The 26359-nt window shown below is 40.1% G+C and overlaps 1 protein-coding gene across 2 annotated transcripts in view; it reads left to right on the plus strand.

Annotated features, from left to right (window-relative positions):
- Window positions 1-5076: 5076 nt before the first annotated feature.
- Window positions 5077-26359, plus strand: part of LOC134455604 (zinc finger protein OZF-like) — an 81886-nt gene continuing 60603 nt past the window's right edge. The window contains exons 1-2 of one of the 2 annotated variants that reach the window (XM_063206783.1): window positions 5077-5525; window positions 14594-15974. In XM_063206783.1, the coding sequence (XP_063062853.1) occupies window positions 5234-5525; window positions 14594-15582 (1281 nt within the window). In that variant the 5' untranslated portion in view covers window positions 5077-5233 and the 3' untranslated portion in view covers window positions 15583-15974. Of the gene's footprint in view, window positions 5526-14593; window positions 15975-26359 lie in introns of those variants that run through there. The other variant, XM_063206775.1, reaches the window with a different exon arrangement.

The raw sequence follows: 26359 nt of genomic DNA on the forward strand, positions 1-26359 counted from the left end.
TGAGAAATACGTCCAAATGCTTACATGATATTTGTCATCAATGATGTTTTTATATTTTCGAACTTAGCTTTTTTGTGTATTGCTCGATATTGTTCGGCTGTCTCCTTGCGTTCGTTTGTTTGCTGGTGGCATGTACTTGAATGTGCTAGCCAGCCAGCCTGACTGACAAACCGCGGTTATCCCAGCTTTAGAAGTATATTGGCAAATGAAAATAAACACGTTAATTAACAGTTCCATCATGAACTAGCTAAGTGTATTAAAAGCTTTTTCAACCAAGAATGAGAGTGCCTTAGATTTGTTTCATTAAACACAATGTATTACACCAATGTCAACGAAAGATCCGATGAACGTGTTCATTGGTTGGGTATGCACTATGTTGCCAAACGATAACACGTGGCTAACTATTTGGCACATAGTTTGATGGCTATTCTTTGAGGCCGTTTCAAAGTGAAGTGTTTGCCACGTGTTAGTTGGCTATTCTTGCACGGCTGAGTGTCTTCATCGCGTGCTTCGCGGCTTTTATGCCGACGACGACTGGCCTGGCTACTGCTGCTGGGAATGTTCTAGATGGGGGGAGTTGTAAATAGGGGTTGGGGTGGTGGGGGGATGTATATTTCAGGGCTTCTTCAGGGCAAATGTTCTGTTCTGTTGTCCCTTTTGTTTTGATGAAAAAACTTTTTTTTTTTGTGTGCAGCAAAAACTTTTTTTCTTGAATGTTCTATTTAAATAATTCATAATAAATGACCATGATCATGATGATATCCTGCTCTTTGTTGATTTCATATAGCTGGTGCTATGGGGGAAGGGATGGTGGCCTCACCTCATAACCCGGATTAACAATTTCTTTTTCAGAAACAGAGACCAATTATGTAATGATGTTTTAATTAATCGTGTTTTCATTTCTGTGTTCACTCAACTCTGAGCAGAGGTGTCAAAAGTAAAAGTAAAAGTACTTTTGTGGTGTAATTACAACACTTGCACATGGTATTTCATAGCTGTCACACCATTTACGCCATTGTAACTAATGGGATAGATGGACTGTGTTGTTACTAAAAAACACTGAAAACCTGACAAGGACCCACCATAAATTTGATCCAACCAGTGCACAGTTAGCTGATCGTCAGACAAGTAGGCCTACACAGATCTACTGTTTACTCAGATAAGTTTCTTGTGTAGGAAGGAAACTGTGTTTCTTTTTTTTTACTTTTACTTCGGACACCTCTGAGTCACTTAATTAGTGCAGTATGAATGTTGTTCACCTCTTTCAGGTCAAGTCTGCCTGGTGATGCAGAGCCACAAGGCCGCAGGAGAAGATACCAGGCGAAATGAAAGATGTGAATAAGTGTTAGTGATTTGATCTATTTGGATAAGGCTTTGTGATTTGGTTGCATGGCGGCCTGAAAGAGTCACGAGGCCTAAAGATAAGACACGGTTTTGCACATGGGTGAAAATGTATGAAAAGTAAAGTTTTAATCTAATGTCTTTTTAGGTCGAAGATGCAGAATTCGGGACATCAGAAAAACAGCTTGACGTGTTTGTGCACTTCCTTTCACCTGTAACAAAACTGTCAGTAATAGTGGTTGATGCATGGTGTCACTAACTTGATATATTTGATTCTAGACACATCACTGGATGGTGGCCTGCATGATTAACATTTGTACACACATACAATATCAATGTGGTTTTCTATAGCAGGATATGGATGTTCCAAGGCAAAGTTGTGTGTTGCCGGTGGAGTGGATTGTGCTCTTGTGTGCAGGTGTGTGTTGGTGATCCAAGCAGACTAGCAAAGCATGAGCATGAGGGCCATGGGCTAGACGTAAGGAAGCAGATGGGCAAGTCAAAGGCCATGAAGAAGGAACAATGGAGACCGTGGGTGAAGAGGAGGTGGCAAGATTATCGGAGTGACCCTATCAAGGCTCAAGATTATTCAAGCAACCCAACCTGCTTATTTTGAAATTTCATGTGCTAAGATTAATAAATCATCATTATACAAACATTTTTCAACCTCTCCGTCTCAACTTCTTCCAAATGAACAATTCAACTATGCTTTATAGTCAATGTCTTAACATGTGCTGGTCACACAAAGAAAGGAATGCCCATACATACTAGGGTTTAATCCCGGGACCCGGGATTCCCGGGAAATCTGATCAAAACAATTTCCCGTTTCCCGGGAAAGCCATGACGGGAAACCGGGAAAAAAAATAAGTGCGTGTCTATTTGTTGTCCCAGCAACATAAGCAACAGTGCCATCTAGCAGCGGTAACACTTCAGGCTCATTTAAGCAGCAGCAGTACAGGCCCATTTCAGCAATGTCTGAGGTGCGCTGTTGACGTATTATTTCATCCGCAACCGCTTCTCAGAATTTCTAATCCACCCGCCCTAATGTTTTTTCTCCAATTTCCAAAACCGAATCCGCCCGCCATCCGCCTATTAGTTTTTAGTAGCCTATTTAAGATGCCTGAGGCACATAGTCGATCGTCTTTTTCAAGCAGTGCAGGTCATTTACATCTTGCCAGCCCATGTTTAAAAAAATCTCTAACTTATAGCGATTCCCAACTTGTCTCCACCCATCGCACAACGTGAAAGTTGAAACGTGTGGATGCTTTAATGCAGCCTAAATTTTAACAGTTTAAATACATCCAGTCCAAGCAGCACAATCGAAACTATTGGCTATCTAGCTTACAAGTTTGGATGGTATCCAATAAGACGAGTCAAGTGTCTTGCGAAGAGTGCAGAGAATTACGTCGCGCGTGTGTGTGTGAGCGAGAGAGGGTGAGAGAGGGAGCGATTCCAAACTTGTCTCCATCCATCGCACAACGTGAAAGTTAACGTGTATGCTTTCATGCAGCCTAAATTGTACCAATTTTGCCTCCTCTCCAAGCAGCACAATCGAAACTATTGGCTATCTAGCTTGCAAGTTTGGCTGGTCTATCCAACAAGATGAGTCAAGTGACATATGTCTTGCGAAGAGTGCAAGCGTCGCTTTGTGTGTGAGCGAGAGAACCAGAGAGAGAACGAGAGAGAGGCGCTTCCCAAAATCGCTCTGCAGAAAGGGCAAGGCGATGTCTCCAAATATTAGACAAAATGCAGCTTATTTTAGTTAAGTAGACATCAGGGAAGTATTTTGCTTAATAGCAAAGCCGAGCTGATTGGTTCATATTGCTCTGAAAGACACTCAAGTCTATGCCTATATTTTAATGGGTTTATTATGCGCGCGAGGTCACCTAACTGTAGTGACGCCCGGTGCTATTACCAGAGGAAAACGATAGCACTTGGGCAAACGGTAAAGTCAGTTTAGCCATGCATACCTGCCTATGATGAACCAGTTTTCTTGTTTGAAAAAACACTCTTCCTGGCGCTAAAGCAAACTGCCATTTCTGACTGACCCAGATGAAATCCCATGCACGGAACTCCACTATTGAGATGACATCGCATAGGCTATATTTCCCACCGCTTATCACAGTAGCCGACAGTGAAACATTGTTCTCATGAAGCTGGCGGTAGACGTGTATACTATCCACAGGTGAAGGACAATGTGCCATGATTTTGCGCACAACCTCAAACACAATTCCTTAATGGAAAATAGCCAACCCACTGTTGCATCAAACTTATAGGTGAAAGTCGTGAGCTCCACCGTCATTGACAAGTGCTGCATGCTGCGCACAGGCTATCATCTTACACTTCATTATTATTGTGTTGGTGGATAGGAGAGCTTAATCTTAATTCCTTTCTCCCAATAATGATACAAACAGTAACAATTTACAAAATGCCAGTTTGGGAGGAACAGTTGAATTATAGCCTGTACATGACTAGATCAAAAAATTTGAAGAAAAAAAAAAAAAACCCGGGATTTCCCGGGATTCCCGGGAAATGGGCCGTCAGATCCCGGGATTTGATTCATGCCATTTTCGGGAAAAATATTAAACCCTAATACATACAGGCCTACGTAAGTGCAAGACTGGGCAACAGAAAACGTGCACAGAGCAGGAACCAGTTAACAGAGGATTACCAACAGAATTGTAAAACAGTTTGTAATTGTATGCTGCCGTTGGTATAATAGTCATGATTTCATGAACCCAGTCATTCAAGTGTTATTGTGTAATAACTTAAAACACAAGGACGAGGAGACTCGGGTATAAATGTCACAGTAGATGTTTGCTTGGTATCAACTGATTGACCCATCAGAATACATAACTAATGTATCCAAAATGTCTTTTTTAAATTATCTACGATTATATTGCTATAATTTTCATCTCTAAATAAATTAAAACTATACTTAACTTATATAAAACGCTATAAATGTAATGTTTCATGTCCACTTTAAAACGCGGCCAATGTTCTACTTTGCGTAGGGTAGCCTACTAGTGCAATATTAATCACATATCACAACACATGTCGAGTATCCTAATGTTTTATTGCATAAACATGTCCATATTCAGCTTTTAATGCCTTGTGCAGCGTGGAACCTCAAAGTATATTAAACAATTTGAATGTGAAATCATGCCGCTAGCAAAGTTCAAATAAAAACAAAGATAGGCCCTATCGGCCCACAATTTGAATGTGAACAGGAAAAAGAAAGAAAATCAGTCTTGCACGCAGTTCGTTGAACTGCTAATAGAGTTTAGAAACAATAAATACATTATTTATTGTCTTCCGGTAGGTTCCAGGGACGTCCAACTGGCTTTGTGTGGCAGCGAACTGTACTTGCACATGAAGGACTTACCGACGCTCGCCAACTAGTGGATACTCCATAGGAACTGCAGTATGCATGCAAAGCTAACTGGCTACAATCAGTGTGAACATTCTCCCTGTTAGAGATTCTCTGGTGTGGCACATCCACATGAAAGAGGTGGGAAACAGGATTTCCTAATAAGGTAATGTTTTCAAACAGTGGTGGATATTTGTTATACTCTATTTAAAAAAAAAAAGATTGTGTTGCCATATGGCAACGCCATGCAATATCTTCTCTCAGAACAAAACGAAAACAAAACATTGCACTCCCGCTAAACTGCTTTTATTTTGAAATGTAATTCCTAGTGATTCGCTATTGAAAGAGTTGTTGGTTCTGCTGACTTCACGCATTCCTGGTTTCCTCAGTTAGAGAGAAGCCAAACAAACGGAAAATCCACATGTTACAGTGAATGCCTATCATCGTCAAGTCATCATCACGGAATTACCTGGCAGGAATAACTATGAAATAATTTGAGGCTTGGTGCAGTGTAAGATAAACATGGATAGCGCGCTAGAAAACGCGGAGGGTTGTCAGGGTGCAGGGAAGCATGCAGTCTTTCCCCTGGAATCCTCGGAATCTCTGGTTTCTAAAACTGAAATCTTATCACCAAGTCTACCGGCGACAGTAGAGGTTAAACTGGAGGCAGATGAGGACTGTGGATACGAGAATGACTCTCAGACAGGATCAGAAGCAGAAGAAGAGGAGGATGAAGAGTTCCATCCGTCTTCATCAGTGACCAGCAGTTCGGATGTTTCAGAGGGCTCGTCGGAAGAAGAGCTATCTCTGAACGGTAAGCAGCAGACTCTTCAATATCATTTTGCCCGTTCCCCAACTAAATGCAGTAGGCCTAACCCTCCACTTCAATTTCTGCAACTACTCCCAGAGTTGTGTGGCTACGACCCTTGTTTAGTACAAGTAAGCTTACACACACACACACACACACACACACACACACACACACACACACACACACACACACACACACACACACACACACACACACACACACACACATAAGTGGTTGACGTCTAAGGACGTAACACATTAAAAAAAAAAATAATAATAATAATAAAAAAAATAATAATAATAAAAAATATATATATATATATGAAAAAGGAAAAAATGGATATAAATATATGCAGGGGAAGAAAGGAATCACCGTAGCCTCTTCTATGTGGAAAATAACTTGTTTTATTGGGCAAGCGCCAAGACTAAGCTTAACGTTTCGACAGTCACTTCTTCAGAGCCAATATGGCAAACCTGGGTAGGTGGTGCTTAAAAAAACTTTCAGAAGCATCTGACAGGTGCGTAGGGGGGTGGTGACTGCAATCACCCAAGGGTGCCAATGACAGAGGCTGCACTCCAAAAACAAAAAAACAAAGAAGAAACAAATTCAAATTCAAAATTAAGCCAAACACAAGAAAAGAAAAGTGGTGGGAAATACATCCTATTGCACCAAAGTAATATCCCAAAGAAAAATCACACAGAGGAGAGATCAACATAAGGGGCATTTGAGGTCATGTTAATTCATCAACACCCAAAGGGTGCGTCATACAATGACTCAATTATCTCAAGACGGGGCAGTAGAATAGTCTACAGAAAACAAGATAAGTTTAATTCTTCATTAAGGCCATTTGGTTCAAGTGTGTTCAATGTATAAATCCAATACGCCTCTCTGCATAGCAACTTATTGACAATATCACCACCTCTAGGGGGTAAACTGATTTTCTCAATACCCATGGTTTGCCTCCATGTAGTGCCTGGCCATGGCAGGTAAACAAGTGAGTTTTACAAAAAAGGTGTATCCTCTCATAAGCCAAGCATGGTAGTGGGACTGACATGGTTTGGGGATGCATGAATGCTGTCAACATTGGCAATCTGAAATACACCTAAAAGAAACATACATGTCAACATGCGCTGTGACTACTGAACCAGATCATGATATTCTCCATAGGATTGCATTCAAATCTCACACCAATCTATTTAAGCAAGATGCAGACTCAAAATGTAAAAGTTCAATGCAAAGAAAGGTTGAAACGCACACTGATGACCTCCCTTGTCATCCCTTTTCATTTCGTTTCATTTCGGGACGATTCGAGCCAACATAGCCCCTTCTCTACCGGATTTTAATCTGGGGTGCACTCACTTTTGTGAGTACATGTTCAAACATTAATGGCTGTATTTTGTTTTTTTCTGAGTGAACAAGAAATTTAAGCGGTTAAATATGTTGTTAAAAGGTCACTAATCATTGTGTCAAAGTGAAATTTCTGTAATGCTTTCCTATGAAAAGATATACTCAAAAATCTGCAAAACTGTGAGGGGTGTATTCACTTTCGTGATATACTGTAACTTTATGTGGTTTCTTTGTGATATGAGTGTGGTGGACTTTTCACTTCATGTTTCCTCATGACTAACCTTTTACTGAACATGTGTATGATGTGATAATTCTAATCGGTTACTATATTGTATAATGTATTTATGGTGTGTAGTCAGATTATAATGATCAGAATATGTTTTTCTTTTTGAAAACTGACTTATGAAGAGATATGTCTACAACCTTTGAAATTATGAATTGTTTATATTGTAAATAAGTATTTGGGAAAGGTGCCCACTGTGTATATAGGCCCTATCCTTCACTTTTAATGAGACACCCCTCGGATGAATGGGCTGCGCAGAGCCGTATATAGAGAGAGTCTGGACAACTATGGGGTCGAACGTTCGAGCTATCCCGCTATTTTGATTGGTTCTGGGCTGGTCACATGTTTTATGGACGCCATTTTCGTTCCCCACGCTCCCATTAATGAGCATTATCAGATATAAAAAACAACGCTTCACTATAATATTATAACATTATTATTATGACAAACTGTTGTGCATATGGCTGTAGTGCAGGGCCGGGTCAGGAGAAACAAACAGCATCGTTTAACTCGTGACATAAACGGAGGATTTGGGACATGCATGGATATAAACTGGATATGGATTAAAGGTCAGAATTAATAACCGGAAAGCAGCAGATTTCTCCGTGTTGTGTGAGGTAAACGTATTTTCCCCCGTCGACTTTTGTTAACAATTAGGCTACTTTTGAAAGAAATAAATAGTCATGATGATGGCATGGGGTTATGTTTCTGTCATAGCTTGAAATTAGCTTGTCAACTCTTAATTGCCACCTGTAAGTAGGCCTATGCTATACTGTGAAAACATAACTTTGCCCACCAAGTTTATTATTTCTGTCGCGCTAATAAGGTCATTTACCCCTGCGATTTAAACTCACGTCCAGTCTCATACTATGAATATCCAGACTGCTACGAGCATCCAGACTAGACTCGTCCTACTACAGTGGATTCCCTGATTGACGCTCCCAACGCAGGACGCTCCCCTGTCGGCTCGCTCCCACTAGCCAGACTATCGGTCCCACCGCCATATAACGGAGCTAGTTATCTTTTTGATGTGTAGTTTTTTTGTTTCTAACCCTAACCCTGACCTTAAACCTAACCCTAAATTGCTTGTATGTGGCAGTGTATGATAATACGTGAAATATAATCGGGTGGGACTACACGTCCGGGAGTGATAGAAACACCTGGGACTGCACGTCCGGGAGCGATCTCAGTTGGGAGTGTCCATCTACCACCGCTACAGAGACCTGCAACCCTGATTATGCACTGCTGAGTACATCGATATTTTAAAACCACTAAATCTCGACACAACGTGAAACTTTGGCGCAAGTATCACCAGGGTCCCTGTACATGAACTTGACCATCGTTGTGAATATTATGTATGTACATTATTTAAATATCGACTTTGACGTTGGCTGTACCTAGGCAACAACAACTCGGCAACGCTAGAATGCACTGCTGAGCACATCAAAACTATGCCGACAAAACCCGCTTTTAAGCAAACCCCTTCTATACGAACGAACTTGTTAACGTTTGTTTTCATATGTTGGGATCTTGATAATACTACAACCCAAGTTTGATGGTCTATATTTTAGATCCAGCGATTTTGACGGTATGCTGCCCATAGGGTTACACTGTAGAATCCTCGGCGTGGGGAACGAAAATGGTGCCATGATTCGAGTTGGCCAGACTCTCTCTATATACGGCTCTGGGGCTGCGCTCTCGACAGTGCCCTCTAGGTGAACTGCAGGCATGGATTGAGTGACTTGACAGTCTGTAACTGTAACTGTGAAAATATGTTATGTAGAAAGTCCCAAATTTCAACTATGTGACCCGAATGTCTTTTTTTCTGATGACAATGGTGATTCCAATAATGTGAATTCCCCAATTCATGTTTTTTTAGCTGGAAAGCCAAAAGTTGTAAAAAATAAGCTTAAACAAACAATTGGAATAGTAAAGAAGTTGGACAATGCATCTATAATCCATGACAGATTAACATTATTGATAAAATTATGGAAATAAATAAATAAATAAACTTTTTCATGCTATTCTAATAAAGTGGCCTGGAGCTGTATCTCAAATGTTTCAATTTCAATTGGGGGGTGCCAATATTTCTGCACATGCCATTTTTATTTATCTTTTCATTTAGAAAAAAAAACTTTTCTAATCTAAATATCTTCAAACCTACCGAAGAGTAGACGAGGAGTAAAGACAATGTCCATTTTTGTTTTTACAGCATTAATATTTCCGTAGTGTTCTTCCGTCTAGGTCAGGGGTACTCAGGGCCAGTTTTTCAAAATTCCTCCCATTAAATGGCCAACAACAAAACATGATAAGGCCTTTGTCAGCACAAACCACGCACTCACAGCAGATTCCAGTAACAGGATGGGGGGGAAATTCTCTCATACGACTACAGGGCCTGCATTTTCCTGGAGCACTGTTGGGTGAGGTGCCTGCCTTGCTCTCATTGCCACCCTTCATTTTTTTTAAATGACACAAGATTATTTGTTAGCCTAGATTTGCAGACTACATCCATAAATATTTATTTCTTAGTGTGAAAACCAATAAGCCTGAAGATAACACTTTTCAAAAATGTTGCTTATTATGACTTTGTTTATGCAGCTCTCACATGGATACTGCATAATGCAATAATATCATGGACCCAGCAAAGAGGAGGACACCTCAGGTTTTGCCAACAAGAAAATGGCACATGTGATGCAATGTTGGTTAAATGCAACAGCCAATAATAAATTGTAAAGTTGCTCATAACTTTGTTTGTAGTCTTAAGAGGGGCTTAGCATTCCAAATGAATTATGTGGGGACTGTTTAAAAGTGTGAAAAGTTTATCCAGCAATTTGTTTTTAAGTAGGCTACCACTAGTTAGCTGCCAGCAGAGCTCAAACACAATTTGCCTTCATTTGTGTTAGCAACTAGCTACAGCTAGTGCTAAACCAATTCGAAGTCCTAACACACTGTTTGCAATGAAATGTGGACCATTACTTTCAAAAACGAGGCAAAGAGAACTTTGTAAATTATTTATTTACAAGTTCTGATACCGTCCTTCCCTTCTGTAGTCCACCTCACAACAACCTCTAATGCCACCCTCGTAGTCACTTCTGTTTGGAGCCTGCAGGGAGAAACTGATTGAGGGGGCGGGGCACGGCAAGCGTCTTCCTAGCGTCTGTGGCGCGATTTCAAAATAAGAGCCGGCAGCGCGATCGGACCAAAAAATGCCTTTCTTTTTTTCTTTTAATTTTTCTAAATTATTCGAGGGCCACAAATATAGATGCCCCGCGGGCCGCTATTTGAGTATAGGGGGTCTAGGTATTTGAATTTAAGCTCTGGTTTCAAGTGTTGTACGCCTGTAACTATCTATTGCAGTTTTTGCCTACTGCTTGCACACAATTTGCAAAATTTGGCTCATGTCAAAACTCTACACACAAGCCAAAAACTCTCAACACTTGGAGATAAACCCTGCACATATATGCCAACATGAAACTCTGCTATCAAAACCTAAACATTGCCATAAAAACTTAACAATCTTTTGTCAAAATCTCACTTTCATGTCAAAAGACACACATTAGCACCAAATGAGAAAACAAAGTAGATCAACATTAAAACAGTTGTCTGCTTTATACAAAACACAGCAGTCTTTCTCTTTGTTACAGTCTATTCAGTCTCACAGAATGTACATCTTCACAAGACCCCAAAATGCAATACTGTACATTACATAACTGCACCTTACAGTGCAGGACATTCAACTGAAGCAAAATATAGGCCTATATCAAGCACACTCTACATCACGCTACATCACTCTAAACACAACAGTGTGTAGGTGAGCTTATGAACCATTTGTTTGTCTATGGGGTATATTCACAAATTTTCAAACATCTAAATATGATATAAATATGTTTTTGATGTCAACATGCTGTAATGAAAATCATAGTCAATATACTTTGTTTGGGTAAGAGGTATGAGGTATTCTTCATGAAATACAATACATTTCCACAGACACAATATGCAGATGACATCTGCATGACGCCATCAAAATGATATCATGTTCAATCAGTCAGTTTGCTCAAGTGCTTGGTTCTGTGATGATGAAGACAAAAGGTAACTCTAGGTGGCATGTATCAGGCTAGGTTTTACAATATGTGAGTCAGTCAATGCCATAGGCTACTCCATATTCTACTCTTCCGAACCGTTGTGCTATTTGTTGTTTTGTTTTGAGTGTAGGAAGGTGTGAATTTAGCATAGAAGCAATCAAAGTAAAACAAATAAATGTAAAATAAAATAAGTACAATGTAATATAAAGAATGCAACTTTATAACTGGCAGAATAGTGGTTAATTTTGAAAGCATGTGTTTTATTGTCTGTGTCTAAGTCTTGTCATACATCCAGTGTGTTTTGTTTTTTTAACAGATGTGTTTTCACAATGACAGTCTGAGATCTTACTTTTGAACAAAGTGTCTTGTGTACAAAATTGTGTGCAGACAGCTGGAGTCTGTGTGTTGTGTAAAGGAGCAAGTGCTTAACAAAACTGGTATGAAAGTGTAATGCTTGACTTTTGTTTAAAGTAATGCAATATGTGTTTAAGGCGAGACACGGCAGGTGAAATCATCGTTTTTTCATGCCCTGGTCAAATCTGAGATTTTGGGCTAGTTTGCATCCTTAACTTGTTGTCTTTCACACTGGTGTGAAGAAAACGTCTAAAAAACAGTATTAGATAGTTATTTTATTACATTTGGTAGACTTGCGCTTGTGATTTTTAGGTTGATCTGTCGTGTTTTTCCTCTTGTTACGCACAGTGTTTATTTGCAACCGTTGGGTTTTATATGCCTTCCGAGGTCTCGTTGGAAAGCTTGAGTCTTCCCGCATATAGTCATGTATTCCAAATAAGGATATTTCCGCTGTGTCAACCACCAATCATTGATTTAGACAAGGCGAAAAAACCAGGAAGAGAAGGTTGAAACGAAATCCGATTGGCCGGAATGGGAGATTCGGCACTGTGATTGGTTCTAATCAGTCACGTGTCACTCTCGGCTGCAGTGGATTATTTTGGAGTGAGAAGTATCCAACGGAGCACTTCGTGTCTCCACTTCTTCAAGACGAATTGAAATTACAAGAGCCCGTGCTTACATGTAACAGAAAGCACGGAGAAACAATAAAGCAAACGACAATATATGTTTTAAAGTGAATTATTCGGTACGCTGTCGGCATTCGTTGGGCTCGCGTTTGCAATGCGTTGAGTACAGTTAGGTTACCCTCTCCTTGCACCACAACGAAATCTCTGTCAGTGCGCGTTTGAATTGAATAATCAACGAATTGGTACTCATTGTACTGTTTATTTAACGTGTTGTGCGATGTAGCTCACAATTGACTCACATAGCCTAATAACCACTCTTGTATCTTGTTTTCGAGTGAAGTGCACAGGTAAACATGCCGAGGTTGTTCCGAGGTGAAACCAGCCTGGCGACTAACTCTGTGATATTTTTCTTCCAATAGACCAGTATTTCTTAAGTTGATGGATATTGATTATTAGTCTATAATTGACTCCATTGGCACAGAAAATATTATTTCCTTCAACATTATGGAAAGGGGCTTGTGTCAACAGACTATCTTTGGATGAGGTAGTTGACCACCACGCATTGCAAAGCAGAGAGGCTGCTTGTCATCCTGCAACATGCTCACTTCCCAAAGTCAGTAGCCTACAGGATATATGAAAAAAATTAAGCATGGGCAATAAAATACACCCTGCTATATATTTTAAGTGAAGTAAAAACAAAGAAACAAACAAAAGTAGAGCTTTATTCATTGGCCCAGTGGTGTGCACAGGCAGAGAAGGCCCTTTCATGAACAAACAGAGAAGTGTCCCAATTTAGTTGTAGCCTATCATGTGGGCTGTTGCCAATCACTGGCATCTAGCAAATAGAGACCATTACACCATTACAAGTATAGTAAAATAATCCTATCTTTAAGGGTAGCCTAGCAGGAAACATTCTGTTTGTCCATAGGCCGAAGCTTAAGCCAACCTTAACATAACCAAAAACTAAATAATAATTAGGTCTAGGGCCTATAGGCCTACTAAAACCATAGGCCTAATCATGATTAAAAATAAACATGGTTTATAACTCCTTGCTGTCACAAATAAGTAGGCCTATACCAGACTGTGCGGCTATTGTAGCGATAGGCCTATAGCTGTTCTGTCAAGTAGATGAGCTATATTCAATTTCAGCCTATTCATTCTCAATATTAAGGACCCTTTTGTGTGATCTTTTGGAAATATTATGGCCAGTAATACATGTTTAGAGAGGTCAACATGAACCTCTGATGCTATAACATCCATGGACCTACTCCACAGTTTGTGATTTTTAACCTGGCAGTTTCTGAGGCCTGTTAGGGCCTATTCTAACATATTGGTAGGCTATATGCAAATTGGAGGACCAGCCATTCACTTCACCAGTTGGTAAGTGAAATAGTATGCTTCAAGTGCACAAATATGGCCTAGATATAGGTGATTTCACTCCAAAATTGGTGTAGTGAATGGCTGGAAGAAATAGGGGGTACAGGATTGCAACCTCGAAAGCCAGATCACTGATGATGGCACGGTACATGCCATGTGGATACCATTAATGATAAAATAAAAATATTCACCTGTTTTAAATGCAATAGAGTTATCAGTTTTAGTGTAATACATGCATATATTCATCCTACATTCATCCTAATGCCATTTTTTTATGTACGTTGTGGCTTTTACCAGAAATCTATGGCTTTTTGCCATACAAATCTTTAACGGCCATTTTCTCAAAATGAGGTTTTCCTCACACTCAAAGGCCTAAAACTCCACTTCTGTATGACTGACATACACCAAACTTTCCAGTCCTATTCCTGACTGTATATGGAAGATTCTGTCACAGGATTTTGTGGTTATATCATTCTAAGCCTGATTTATAGGACTTTTCCTCTTAAAATGAGGCGAAAAATCACATTTTCAGGGCTAATAGCAGTTTTTAAAGATTTTCTGGGAAACAAAATGAGATATCCATGAATCCCTGTGACAAAATCTTTTAAATAGCTGTAATAACACAATGAAAAAAGAATTTTGAGTCTAGCTCTTCCACATGTCAAGTTTTACACTTTTGAATATATATGCAAATTAGCGCATAATTAATTAAACATAGCCTAATTACCATATTTAAATATAAGATTTCAGAAAACTTCCAATACATTTTTTCTCCTATATGTATGAGTAATCCACTGGAAAAGTTTCATGGTGATATCTGCAAGTTATTTTTTTTAGCCTATTCACCTTTAGTGTCTCGCCTTAAGTTATAATACCAACAATTTAACGATATGCTACTTTGGTTTAAACATCGGCCTATAGTGTTTAAGCAGTAGGCAAAAACTGTAATACATGTAGAGCTGTAAACGTGTTATTTAGTAATGACCTTCCATCTCATTGCAGATGATGATGCAGAATGGAATCCACAAATCAGAAATGGGAAACCTGTTGGCAGAAGAAAAGGAAAAAACACACCAAAAGGCCGTCCTCGAAAGAAACAACCGATTATTAATCTCAGCGAAAATCCTTACCAGTGCACTACCTGTGGAAAGGCCTTATCTGACAAATATACGCTTATAAATCACCATCGTATCCACACAGGAGAAAAACCTTACCAGTGCACTACATGCGGAAAGTCTTTTTCAGACAAAGGTGCTTGTAAAGTACACAACAGGATCCATACTGGAGAAAAGCCTTACGAGTGTTCTACATGTGGAAAGTCCTATGCAGACAGACGTGATCTTAAGCGACACTACAGAGTTCACACTGGAGAAAAGCCTTATCTGTGTACTACATGCGGAAAAACTTTTGCTACTAGCGGCTCTCTAAGCCAACACAATAAATTTCACACTGGGGTAAAGGAGCATGTTTGTCCTACCTGTGGAATGGGCTTTATAACGATTTCCGCCATGAAAAGGCATCAGAGAACTCACACCGGAGAAAAGCCACATCTGTGCACCACGTGTGGAACAACCTTTGCAACCATGTATCATCTTAAAAGACACCAGCAAGTCCACTCTGGAGAAAACCCTGAAAAAAGATATCAGTGCTCCACATGCCCAAAGGCCTTCGCAGAACGAAGCTGCTTGGAGAAACATGAGAGAGTCCACACTGGAGTAAAGCCATATCAGTGCACCACGTGTGGAAAGGCATTTAGAATCAAACGTAAACTCACAGTTCACCTGAAAACGCATACTGGAGAAAGGCCATATCTGTGTTCCACATGTGGAAAGACCTTTGCCAGAAATGACCATCTCATTAGGCACCAACACACTCATTCAGGTGAGACGGCTGGTCAGAGTATGACTTTTGGGGATCTATTTCTTCCAGGAAACGCTTTAACTTTTCTTAAAGATATCCTATGCAACTTTGACATAAACACACCGATATAAACAACTTTATAGCGGCATCTAGTGGTTCTGCCGAAAATGTGCATTGAACTAGATAAGACAGACATTGGCTTCGAGATTATGTGCGAATTAAATTTCTTTGTCTTCTGTAATTAGCCAGATTCCCTTCTTGCATTCAGTACTCTCCACTTCTAAGGGGCTTTATAAATCATATGTGCGATTCTCCCCCTTGCTTATGAGTTCGCTGCTTCGTAATTCACTTCACACAACTGCAATCATGTTTGCACTTCCCTCAGATGGATATGATCCACTTGTTCTCGGCAGATATCCCCGTCTTTATTTCACATTTCCAGCAACTATAGGCCTATAGTACCCGTACATTAGAAGAACGAGGAAACAAAAGGCTATTTTGTTGTCATAATAAAGATTTCGAAGTCGAGGTGACAAGACGCGTTTTTATCTTGTGTGGTGTTGAAAGTGAAAGTGGACATCCATACGCCGGCTCGAGATCACGTTTTGTCTCCTCTTCATCGGCAACAACATAGGCCTATATTTTTAGCCTCGCTCGTCTGATTGTGTCCTTTGACATCAAATAAAATGTGCGACATCAGATTTCAACTCGTATACATTTGTGTAGCTTTGTAAACTAAACGAGGTGGCGTGGGTTTTGAGAATGCTAATGCATAAATCCCAGTGTACTGAATGAATGATAAAATCCCCATCTTTTGGCGTTCGGCTCTCTCCGGTTTGAAGCCCTTTTCCAATGTTCACACAAGTGATTTATTTGCCTGTCCAAACCTTTCATCTCAATTATCTTGTGATTTATTTGCAGTCCCATTCATTGTTTTCACCGCATGCCAGCGTGATATTTTACAATCAGCTAGCCAGCCAGACCAGTAGCCAGCTTTCAGCAAGCTGCTGCTGCTTAGTTAGCAAACGAAGGGGAATAGGTCTCGCTCCGCTCATACAGCATAGAAATCTAGACGCCCCTAGCGGCCGCAAATTCCACAACAACAAAAGGCGCGGCGCCGCCAGGCAAAACTGCAAGTGCTGTTTCGGAGCAGGAGCACTAGGCGGTGATGGAAATATTGCCATTTCCCCCATAACGGGTCAGTCAAGCAAAACCTTGAGTACCAAGCCATTTCATGACTATGAAAAAGTTGCATAGTGTTTCTTTAATATCTTGGTCATTTCAAGTCAATTCACACGGCCTCCCTCCCCACATGACTATCTTTGATTTGCCTGCTTTTTTCATGTACAGGCAACAATTCATGCAGCGTCGGGGGGTTCTAACACCCACCAACGTAATAACTTCCCACTAACGTAATAACCCTGCCAACGTAATTAAAAAGTGTGCATTTCAAATGTAATAGCCCGGCCAACATAATAACTTCCTGCCAACTTAATAATTCTTGCCTCCTGCCAACGTAATACACAGCTTCCTGCCAACATAATAAGTATTACGTTGGCAGGAAATTATTACGTTGGTGGGAAGTATGACACCCACCAACATAATAACTTCCCACCAATGTAATAAAAAAATGCATTTCATAATGCAAAACATAATCATTTCCAGCCAACATAATAATTCTTGCCTCCTGCCAACATAATAGACAGCTTTCTGCCAACTTAATTGGGTCATTCCATGTCAATTCACACGCCTTCCCCACATGACCCTCTCCGATTTAGCCGATATCTCACATACAGGTACCTTTTGATGTCAATTGAAAGAATACCAAGTATTAGCACCCTACGTCTAACGGTTGCGGAGATGAAGCCCTCCAAAGTTGGGGTGCCATGCCCACTTTTCAAGCCTGTGAATTGCATACAAAATTTACAAGCAGATTTTGACACCTCTTTTTTTCGTTTGAAGGAAGATACAGGCCTAAAAATCACCATGGCCCCTCAATATGACCCTGTCTACCAGATGATGTACTTAAAAATGTCATGCCTTGATTATTTTTGGCTATATTAAGCCTGAAAAACTGAATTAGTGAAATGTGTGTTGAAGAGTCTTGCCACTTTGGGGTTCCAGATCTTGGAAACTATGTATGCTTTGGGAGTTATAATTGATTTTCCATCATATTTGGGAACTGTACAGTGTATTCCAAAAAAAGTAGGGCACTCAGCCTTTTAATGATGGAATAGGAGGGAATCAAAAACAGCTTTTGGACAAAATGACCTTACGGTACCCTCTACTTCAGGCCTCAAATTAACCATGTGGGCACTTGATGACTGGAACGCCCTTTTAACCCCATGTACAGTATCACTGTATCAAACATTCAAGCTTGGAAAAATGTTGTTTTTCAAAGTTCTTCATATTAATCTTGGCCTTCAAAGTATATGTCTTTGTCTATGTCTTATCACAGTGTCTGGTTTGTCTGCTGCCATCTGCTGGTCAAAAAACGCAACAACAGTGTAATTTAAGAAAACAAAAGGGGTTGGAAAGTCTTGCCCATAATTTACCAATAAAGTAGCCGAGAAATCTAGACGCCCCTAGGGGTTAAGCTTGCTAGGCTACCAATGAAGCACTTTAATTCTACAGTATATTGCTATATATTAATTATGATTTTAACGCGCATTATGCAGAATGCTCAATCATGATAACATTTCTACCAGGACACCCCCACCCCCATGTCTGGTAGAAATGTAGTGCAGGGTGAGGCCATCTTGGGACTGGCATCATGATTGAGCATTAATCAGTCACACTTAGGAAATTATTTAAACTAGAAATATTCATCATGCTTGTTAAAATCATAAATATATAGCAATATACTGTATAATAATTACAGTGCTTTATTGGTTAATTATGGGCAAGATTTTCCAGCCCCTTTTGTTTTCTTACATTACGCTGTTGTTACTTTTTTTGACCAGCAGATGGCAGCAGACAAAACAGACACTGTGATACGATATAGAGAAAAACACATATATTTTGAAGGCCAAGATTAATATGAAGAACTTTGAAAAACAAAGTTTTTCCAAGCTTGAATGTTTGATACAGTGCTACTGTACATGGGGTTAAAAGGGCGTTCCAGTCATCAAGTGCCCACATGGTCAATTTGAGGCCTGAAGTAGAGGGTACCGTAAGGTCATTTTGTCCCAAAGCTGTTTTTAAGTCCCTCCTATTTTATCTTTTAAAGTCTGAGCGCCCTACTTTTTCTTGAATACACTGTACAGTTACCAAATATGATGGAAAATCAATTATAACTCCCAAAGCATGCATAGTTTCCAAGATCTGGAACCCCAAAGTGGCAAGACTCTTCAACATGCATTTCACTAATTCAGTTTTTAAGGCTTAATATAGCCAAAAATAATCAAGGCATGCCATTTGTAAGTACATCATCCGGTAGACAGGGTCATATTGAGGGGCCATGGTGATTTTTAGGCCTGTATCTTCCTTCAAACTAAAAGCAGAGGTGTCAAAATCTGCTTGTAAATTTTGTATGCAATTCACAGGCTTGAAAAGTGGGCATGGCACCCCAACTTTGGAGGGCTTCATCTCCGCAACCGTTGGACGTAGGGCACTAATACTTGGTATTCTTTCAATTGACATCAAAAGGTACCTGTATGTGAAATATTGGGTTAATCGGAGAGGGTCACCTGGGGAGATTCTAGGGAATCATGTGAATTGACATGGAATGACCCAATTACGTTGGCAGGAAATTATTATGTTGGTTGGAAGTGTAACACCAACCAACGTAATAACTTCCTACCAATGTAATAACCCTGCCAACGTAATAACCCTGCCAAAGTAATGAAAAGTAATGTAAATAGCCCCACTATACACACAGTTCTGAAAAATAATAAAGAAATAGTGATGGCGACAAAGTCTACATGCAAGTGCAACCTTAATGCAGTTAAACTTAAAGGGTTTGTTTAGTTTTGTATAAATTCCTTACTAAATTTTACCCATTTCTTTCAATGGCAGGAAAAATACCCTATATGTCATGTTCCCCCTTCCCCTGTTTGCTAAACTGACTAAAAATACACACAATGCAACATTATATTATTATTATTATGCTATACTTATTATCATCAATATCTTGTAATGGGTCTGTATGATGGCCAGGACCTGAAAAGCTGACCTATTCTCATACACTTGGTCAGGACTTGAAAAGCTGGCCTATTCTCATACACTTGGGCAGGACTTGAAAAGCTGGCCTATTCTCATACACTTGGGCAGGACTTGAAAAGCTTGCCTATTATCATGCACTTGACCTTCTGCAATTTCCAGCTTTTTGTCACTATACATGGGTTCTCAATTTTTGTTTTCCCCTGGCTGGCACATGGGTGCCGGTTAAGAGGACGTCCCACACTAACATTTGTGGACATACTCAAGAAGGACGGCAGAGCCCTGAGTACCAGCGAACTGAAAAGATGGAGAATCGAGTAGGGCTGTCCCTAAAGATTATTTTCCTCCCGATTATTCTATCAACTATTTTTTTCGAATAGTCGCGATTATTTTTTATTTTTTTTGGAAGGGAAAAACTGTGATATGCCACTTAATTTTGACCTGAAAAATAACAGACAAATAAAGCAGAGTGCACCTAGGGCCTATTAGGACAATGATTTCTAAAAAAAATTAAAAAAAAAAATGTAAAAAAGAAAAAAAATGGGACATTGTATAAATGAGTCATAGACTATAATACATACAGGCCTAATATAATAGGCCTATCTATTTGTTTCAGTTCAAATCAAGTAAGCTTATTAGCCTACATTTACTGATGTATAAAGAGGCCCAAGTTATACAGTATTAGGAGAGTGGAAACAAATATGGGCCACTATGGTTATAAAGGCTACCAGAGATTTTATGAGTAGCCTGCAAGGAAAGAACGTCGAGGATACTCTGTCCATGTCATTCTGTTGACGCACCAAAACCCAGCTGGTCCCTAATAACGCGCTATCCCCTTTCTGTCGCTAATATAGACCCAGTTAGTAATTGCAGCACGACATAATTATGACTTATTATATTATTAGAATAATATTACTATTTATTTAGACCTGCAGTCGGCACAAACAATATTGAATAGTGCGAGGTGAACTTCGTGCACCGTCCGTGGAGGAGAAGGGAAGAGACCTTTCTGAATCAGGCATGCATTCCTCTCACTCCTCCACATCTCACGCTGTTGGCCGGAATATGCACACTTCTGTTGTCTTCATTTACTTTTTAACTTTGTATACAAGCTCTTCTACAAACACCCCGACCACTGTCACCCTAAAGGTGTTGAATATTGCGTCTATAACAGGCACATTACGAATCATTGCTTTATCTCCCTGTCGTTGCTATGCACGCCGCCAGCATAGCGACAATATAAAACAGTGTGAAATATACCGCGCGTCTCGATCTGAAAAACTTTCACTTCCTCAATAAATATTGTCTCCTACAGAAACACAACCAGGTCTTGTGCCTTGTCTTTAAAATAACGCCACACTTTAGATGTCTTTGTCAGTTTATTGGGCTGATAAGTGGTGCCACTGTTACCTTCATCTTTGACACTGACACTCTCGGACGTGCAGCCCCTGTCATTTTCTCCACTTCTGTTTTCAGCACGTAGGCTACCTCGCGGCTCGCACAAATCACTTTTTTCCATTGGGCTGATTAGTGGTGCCACTGCACCTTCATATTCGTCTGACACTGAAACCCTCAGGCTTTCAGCCTCTGCCATTTTCTTCGCTTCTGTTTAGCACATTGACAGTAAATAGAACGTCTACCTCGCGGCTCGCGCAAGTCACTTTTTTTTTTTTGCGCAAATCACGTAAACGACGGTATGTTGAACACGCCGACTTATTTACGCAATCGACGTAATCGATTACGTCGAATAGTCGGGACAGCCCTAGAATCGAGATGACTGGAAGCAATGATGGAAGGCTCGTCTGAGGAGGACCAAGAGAGGCTGCGCACAACTCAACCTCTGATTGTAGGAAACTCAAAAAATTAGCTCACGTGGTTGGCTGCCAGTGTCTTGCCCCTCCTCCATAACACTGAGTTTATAAACAACAACAAAAACATGTTTACTGCAGGACAATATAAAAGTTAAGTAATTCAAGCTCCCTTAATGTTCTGCAGAAGTGTGATACAAGTGTGATACATGGAATGTACCACTTTCATAGTAAGCTGCTTTTGGGTGCCTGAGAACCTTCAAGAAGCAGGATATTATTATGTTGGCCGGGCTATTACGTCTGAAATGCTCTTTTTTATTATGTTGGCAGGGTTATTACATTGATGGGAAGTTATTACGTTGGTGGGTGCCACACTTCCCACCAACGCAATAATTTTCTGCCAACGTAATACTTATTACGTTGGCAGGAAGCTGTGTATTACGTTTTCTATATGAGATGTATTTAGCAAAATGCAAAGGAAATGATTGGAATCCCTGTAGATCCCTACACAATACCTATTAAAATGAGGCCATTACTATTATTATTTTGTTGTCTTTGTGTGTGTCAAGCAACATTTTGTTGCCATGCGATTTCTATGTGTAGGCCTATTTCGTGAAGCCAATCTCTTGACGAATTAGAAAAAAAAATATTGCTATGACAACTCACAACAAATTGAGGCCAGTACCGCCAGCGAGTGAGGCTATTTTCTGTGTCTATCAACTAGCATTGGTTTCTACCATATAGAGTCGAGTATCTACAGTATTCATAACAATGTTAACCTCCGGGCATTGGTTGCTCCGAAAAAAAAATGGAGACTGGGGTGAAACTCGCTCGAAATCGCTCGGAATACATAGAGATGAATGGGTGACATTTACTCAATTTCCATGTAAAATACTAAGAAATATATTTCTGAAACAACGGGAATCTCTTCAGCTGTGGCTTATACCAAATCAAGCATGCTTCTGTTGTGAAGTTAGCTACAGAATTTTAAATTAATTTTAGAAAAGGACCATGATAAGTGAACGGGAAGTGGCAAAAGTGGGCGGAGTCTTCACCCCAGACGTTTTTATAGAAGTCAATGGGAGAGAGCTAAACTACGACCCCTACAGACCGATTCCCATAAAACACATGAACCCTCTAGATACTCAAATCTTCATGTTTCTACTAACAAAATAACCACAGAAAGCTAAACCAAAAAAGAAACAAACGGTGGGTTCAAAAAATGTAAGATTTAAGACCGATTGGACTGTGTGTGTGTAAAGGTTAGTGATGAGCACAGGACGGCAAATGAGCTATCGTTGTTAGGTTCAAACCCTTAACATTTGTAAATATGAAACACCTGAAATGAAAGACACAGAGAATCCTTAATTAAGTTTCAAGCCGGCTTGGAGAGCGGATGGGGAGAACCGTCAGCGACCATTTTCCCCAGTCGTTCTAACCCTGAAATATCTCCAAGCCATATTTATTGAATGATTGTCCCTGATTACAATTATCTCTATCCGCTAAGGGGAAAAGGGGGCGTACCCGGATAGAGATTAATTCATTCACACACACACACACACACAAACACACGAACACACTAGCCAGGCTGCGCCCTCCTAGTGACGCAACACCTTCGGCGGCGCTGCAGATCGAATCTCGATTGCAAGTCTATGATAATCAGGCAACGAACACACAGGCCTTGGCCTGCCATGTGGAGATGCAACTCTGTTGTGTTTGGGCATTCCATTGTTCTGGTACAGATAAAGTCCTCGCACAGTCCAGTAATCTTCTGCTTAGCCTTGAACAGGAATTCTTGAATGTGAAAGGGCACATTTGTGCCAAGGCAACATGTTTGCTCTCATAAAGAATAAAATACAGTTCCAACAATCGTCTGGAGTGGAAACGTGATTGACATTAACAAAGCACGGGCACTTCAAACATTAAACCACAAATTCTGTGGTATGAACCAGAAACGGAAATCATATGCAAAAGTCAAGCATCAAAAATGTAATCCTTAATTTCCTTGGAATCAATAACGTTGCTCTATGAGACAGGAGCACGCAACCCGAAGTCTTGCTGCCAGTAGCATGGGTCAAGCACAGCTGACTGACAGACAAAATATCGCCAAAATAATTCTATGACCTAATATATTTTTGGTGATATCCAAGCAGCAATGCAAGAACACAGAATAATGGAGGGAGCAATACATTGTCTTGTCCATATAAAATCACTAAGTTGTGTTTGATCCTAGGCACAATTAATGAATTCTGAACGCTACGGATGTCTGATGCCAACGTGGTGCTGATGGACAGCGCAAAGGGGGGAAAGTTCAAAACGCTTCCGATCAGCTTTTGGTCACGTTCGGTTTTCGACAGTTCAACAGAAAGCGTGTGGAGGCAGACAATGAACAACGATTTCACAAGATAGTTGTAGGTTAGGTTGGTGTCAGAAAACCATTTTAGATAATCTGTGCAAAAAGTAGCCTTTCTGCAGGCTAATGGGCTGGTTGCCTTGCTGGCGCCCACTTCCAAAGTAGGCTATGTCAGACTCAGGATGGACGGGCGCGCCTGTCAGTTACCACGCAGCAGAGCATGTGAACAGAGCTGAGCGTGGCTCATTTACCGCTCCCCGCTCAGGAGGACGTTCGCTCATTCGCTCTGCCACTGGAAGTTGCGCCAGGACGCTCCACTCATAAAACGCTCCGTGCTCACCTTCATTTTCTTGCTGCTCCATCGAATCGCTCCTTTGCTCGCTCAAATTCTAAGGAAAAGACATTTTATTACATTTTTCCTTCATTTAATTATGCCAGGGCCCTAGGACACCCAGTGTTTGATTTATGTGTTGTCTTATTTAACTGGCCGCTAAGCACTGTTTCCCATCCGTAGACGTAACACCTCGCCCCACGTTTCCTACCTATTTCATTATTCATTTATTTTACTAGACTAGCCTACACTACAAAGGTCACTTCGCATCCCATTGCAAATGAATTAGTAGCGTCATTTCCAAAAACAAGCTCTTAGATCCCTTTAAACCCACTCTCTATTGTTAAGCATAATTATGATGTTTTATGATAATTTTATTCCTTTCATTCACACAAGATGCAATACTTGTCGCTGTGATTCCGTGGTAAGATTGAAACATATGATACAACGTATTATACAACAGATTATATGCACTGAGGGCGGAATTCTCCCACCCGCATAAGTCAAAAAAATGATATGACCAGTTGCGCACTTTGGGTGGGGCCAGGTCAAAATCAGGGTGTTTCTCATGTAAATCAACCCTAAGTGTATTCTCCCGTCCACTTAAGCACATTTTCCTTTACGCGCATCGAAGGGCTGTAGTAAGGTCAAGCGCCACTATGAGGTAAAATGTAATATTGCATTTGATGCTCGCTTGGCATTTTGAGCATGTTAGCTACACGGTAGGCCTATGCTTTGCTGATGTTCCTTACCGTCGCGTGGGTCCAAATCGAAATTCATTCACTGTTCCACATATTAACTGTGACAAAATATGACCAGCTGCCCAGGACATGTTCTCATTAGGGATGTCCTGAGATACACACAACTTACCTTCATGCAACATGCACTAAAAAGGGAAAGTAAATGCGTATAAGTCATCATTTTGTTGTGCCACAAGATTTGAAAAAACATTTGTAATCATCATACAAATCATCCTGTGAAGGGACAGTGTTGGAAAATGCTGCCTAATGAATTTGTGACATTTTTACCATTTTTTTATGATGCCTAAATTCATAAAACCATAATTTTGTTTTATTACAAAATATCGAAAATATGGCCACTATTTGACATCGTCAATGCCTTGAGCTCATGTACAACTTATATGAAGCACATTGGATATACGATGTAGGACAAGTACATCACATTCCATTGTATGTCAGTTTCAAAAAACTCTAATTATCTCACTTCCTGTTGGGCGTGGCCATGGCATCGGATAACCTTTTTTGTTTGTCTTGGTGAGATACAGCACAAAATAAAGGGTCCATACCATGTACTGTATACCAGCCTTGCCCCTTAATGCATAAATACCTCTTTTCTAGCACTTTATTCATGTTCCACATGGTGGTGCTATGTCAGATTGCCATTTTAGTCACATAAAAATGTTCATAGTCATCATACAAACTATGCTGAGAAAAATGCTTAATAATGAACTGATGACATTTTTTTATATTTTAAAATATGATTCCTAAATTCCTAAAGCCATAACCTTGCTATATTACAAGATAGGAGTGTGATGAGATGCTATGCTCACGAGACGAGATGAGACACGAGATTGGGTTCGCAAGATCGAGACGAGATTTTAAGAAAACTAAATGACAAATCATATGACTGGACAACAGACTTATTTAACCGAGTTGTACATGTTTTTTAAAATGTTTTATTATAACTCACGCATGTTGTAAGCATGAACTTTGAATAAACTTTTTCCTTTACAAAATTAAATGAAAAAATAGGACTGTAAATAGGTTGTAAAATAATCTAATTCATTACAGACTTTGTAATAAAGTAATCTAATTTGTATCATCCCCATATGTGATACTTGTCATGAGAGAGAAAAGTGGGAGAAGTTGGAACAGACACTGCAAACACAGAGTTAACATCCAGTAACTTGGAAAAACTTTCCAGCCATGAAGGAACACATTGCGGTTTCATTGATAGAGATGCTGTAGATTCTATTTATCGGTCAGGCAGCATTACTGCATCGTCACTGGCTAAATGTCAACCTACCATACAACAACTGTAACCTCAACATTTCGCACTGTCTAGCTCTCTTATTCTTATATGAGTGGTAGATCCAGTTGGGCGCCATTGTGCAAGATAAATGCCCTAGCAGTCCATTAATGGTTTGTCAATAGTTCACTATTATTATGCGAATTAGATCGCTAGTTAGCTGATTAGCGCTAGCTGTATAGACTGCAATTGCCTAGCTCCCACTG

This window comes from Engraulis encrasicolus, chromosome 1, assembly GCF_034702125.1.
Source record: "Engraulis encrasicolus isolate BLACKSEA-1 chromosome 1, IST_EnEncr_1.0, whole genome shotgun sequence".
In the NCBI taxonomy this organism is placed as follows: Eukaryota; Metazoa; Chordata; class Actinopteri; order Clupeiformes; family Engraulidae; genus Engraulis; species Engraulis encrasicolus.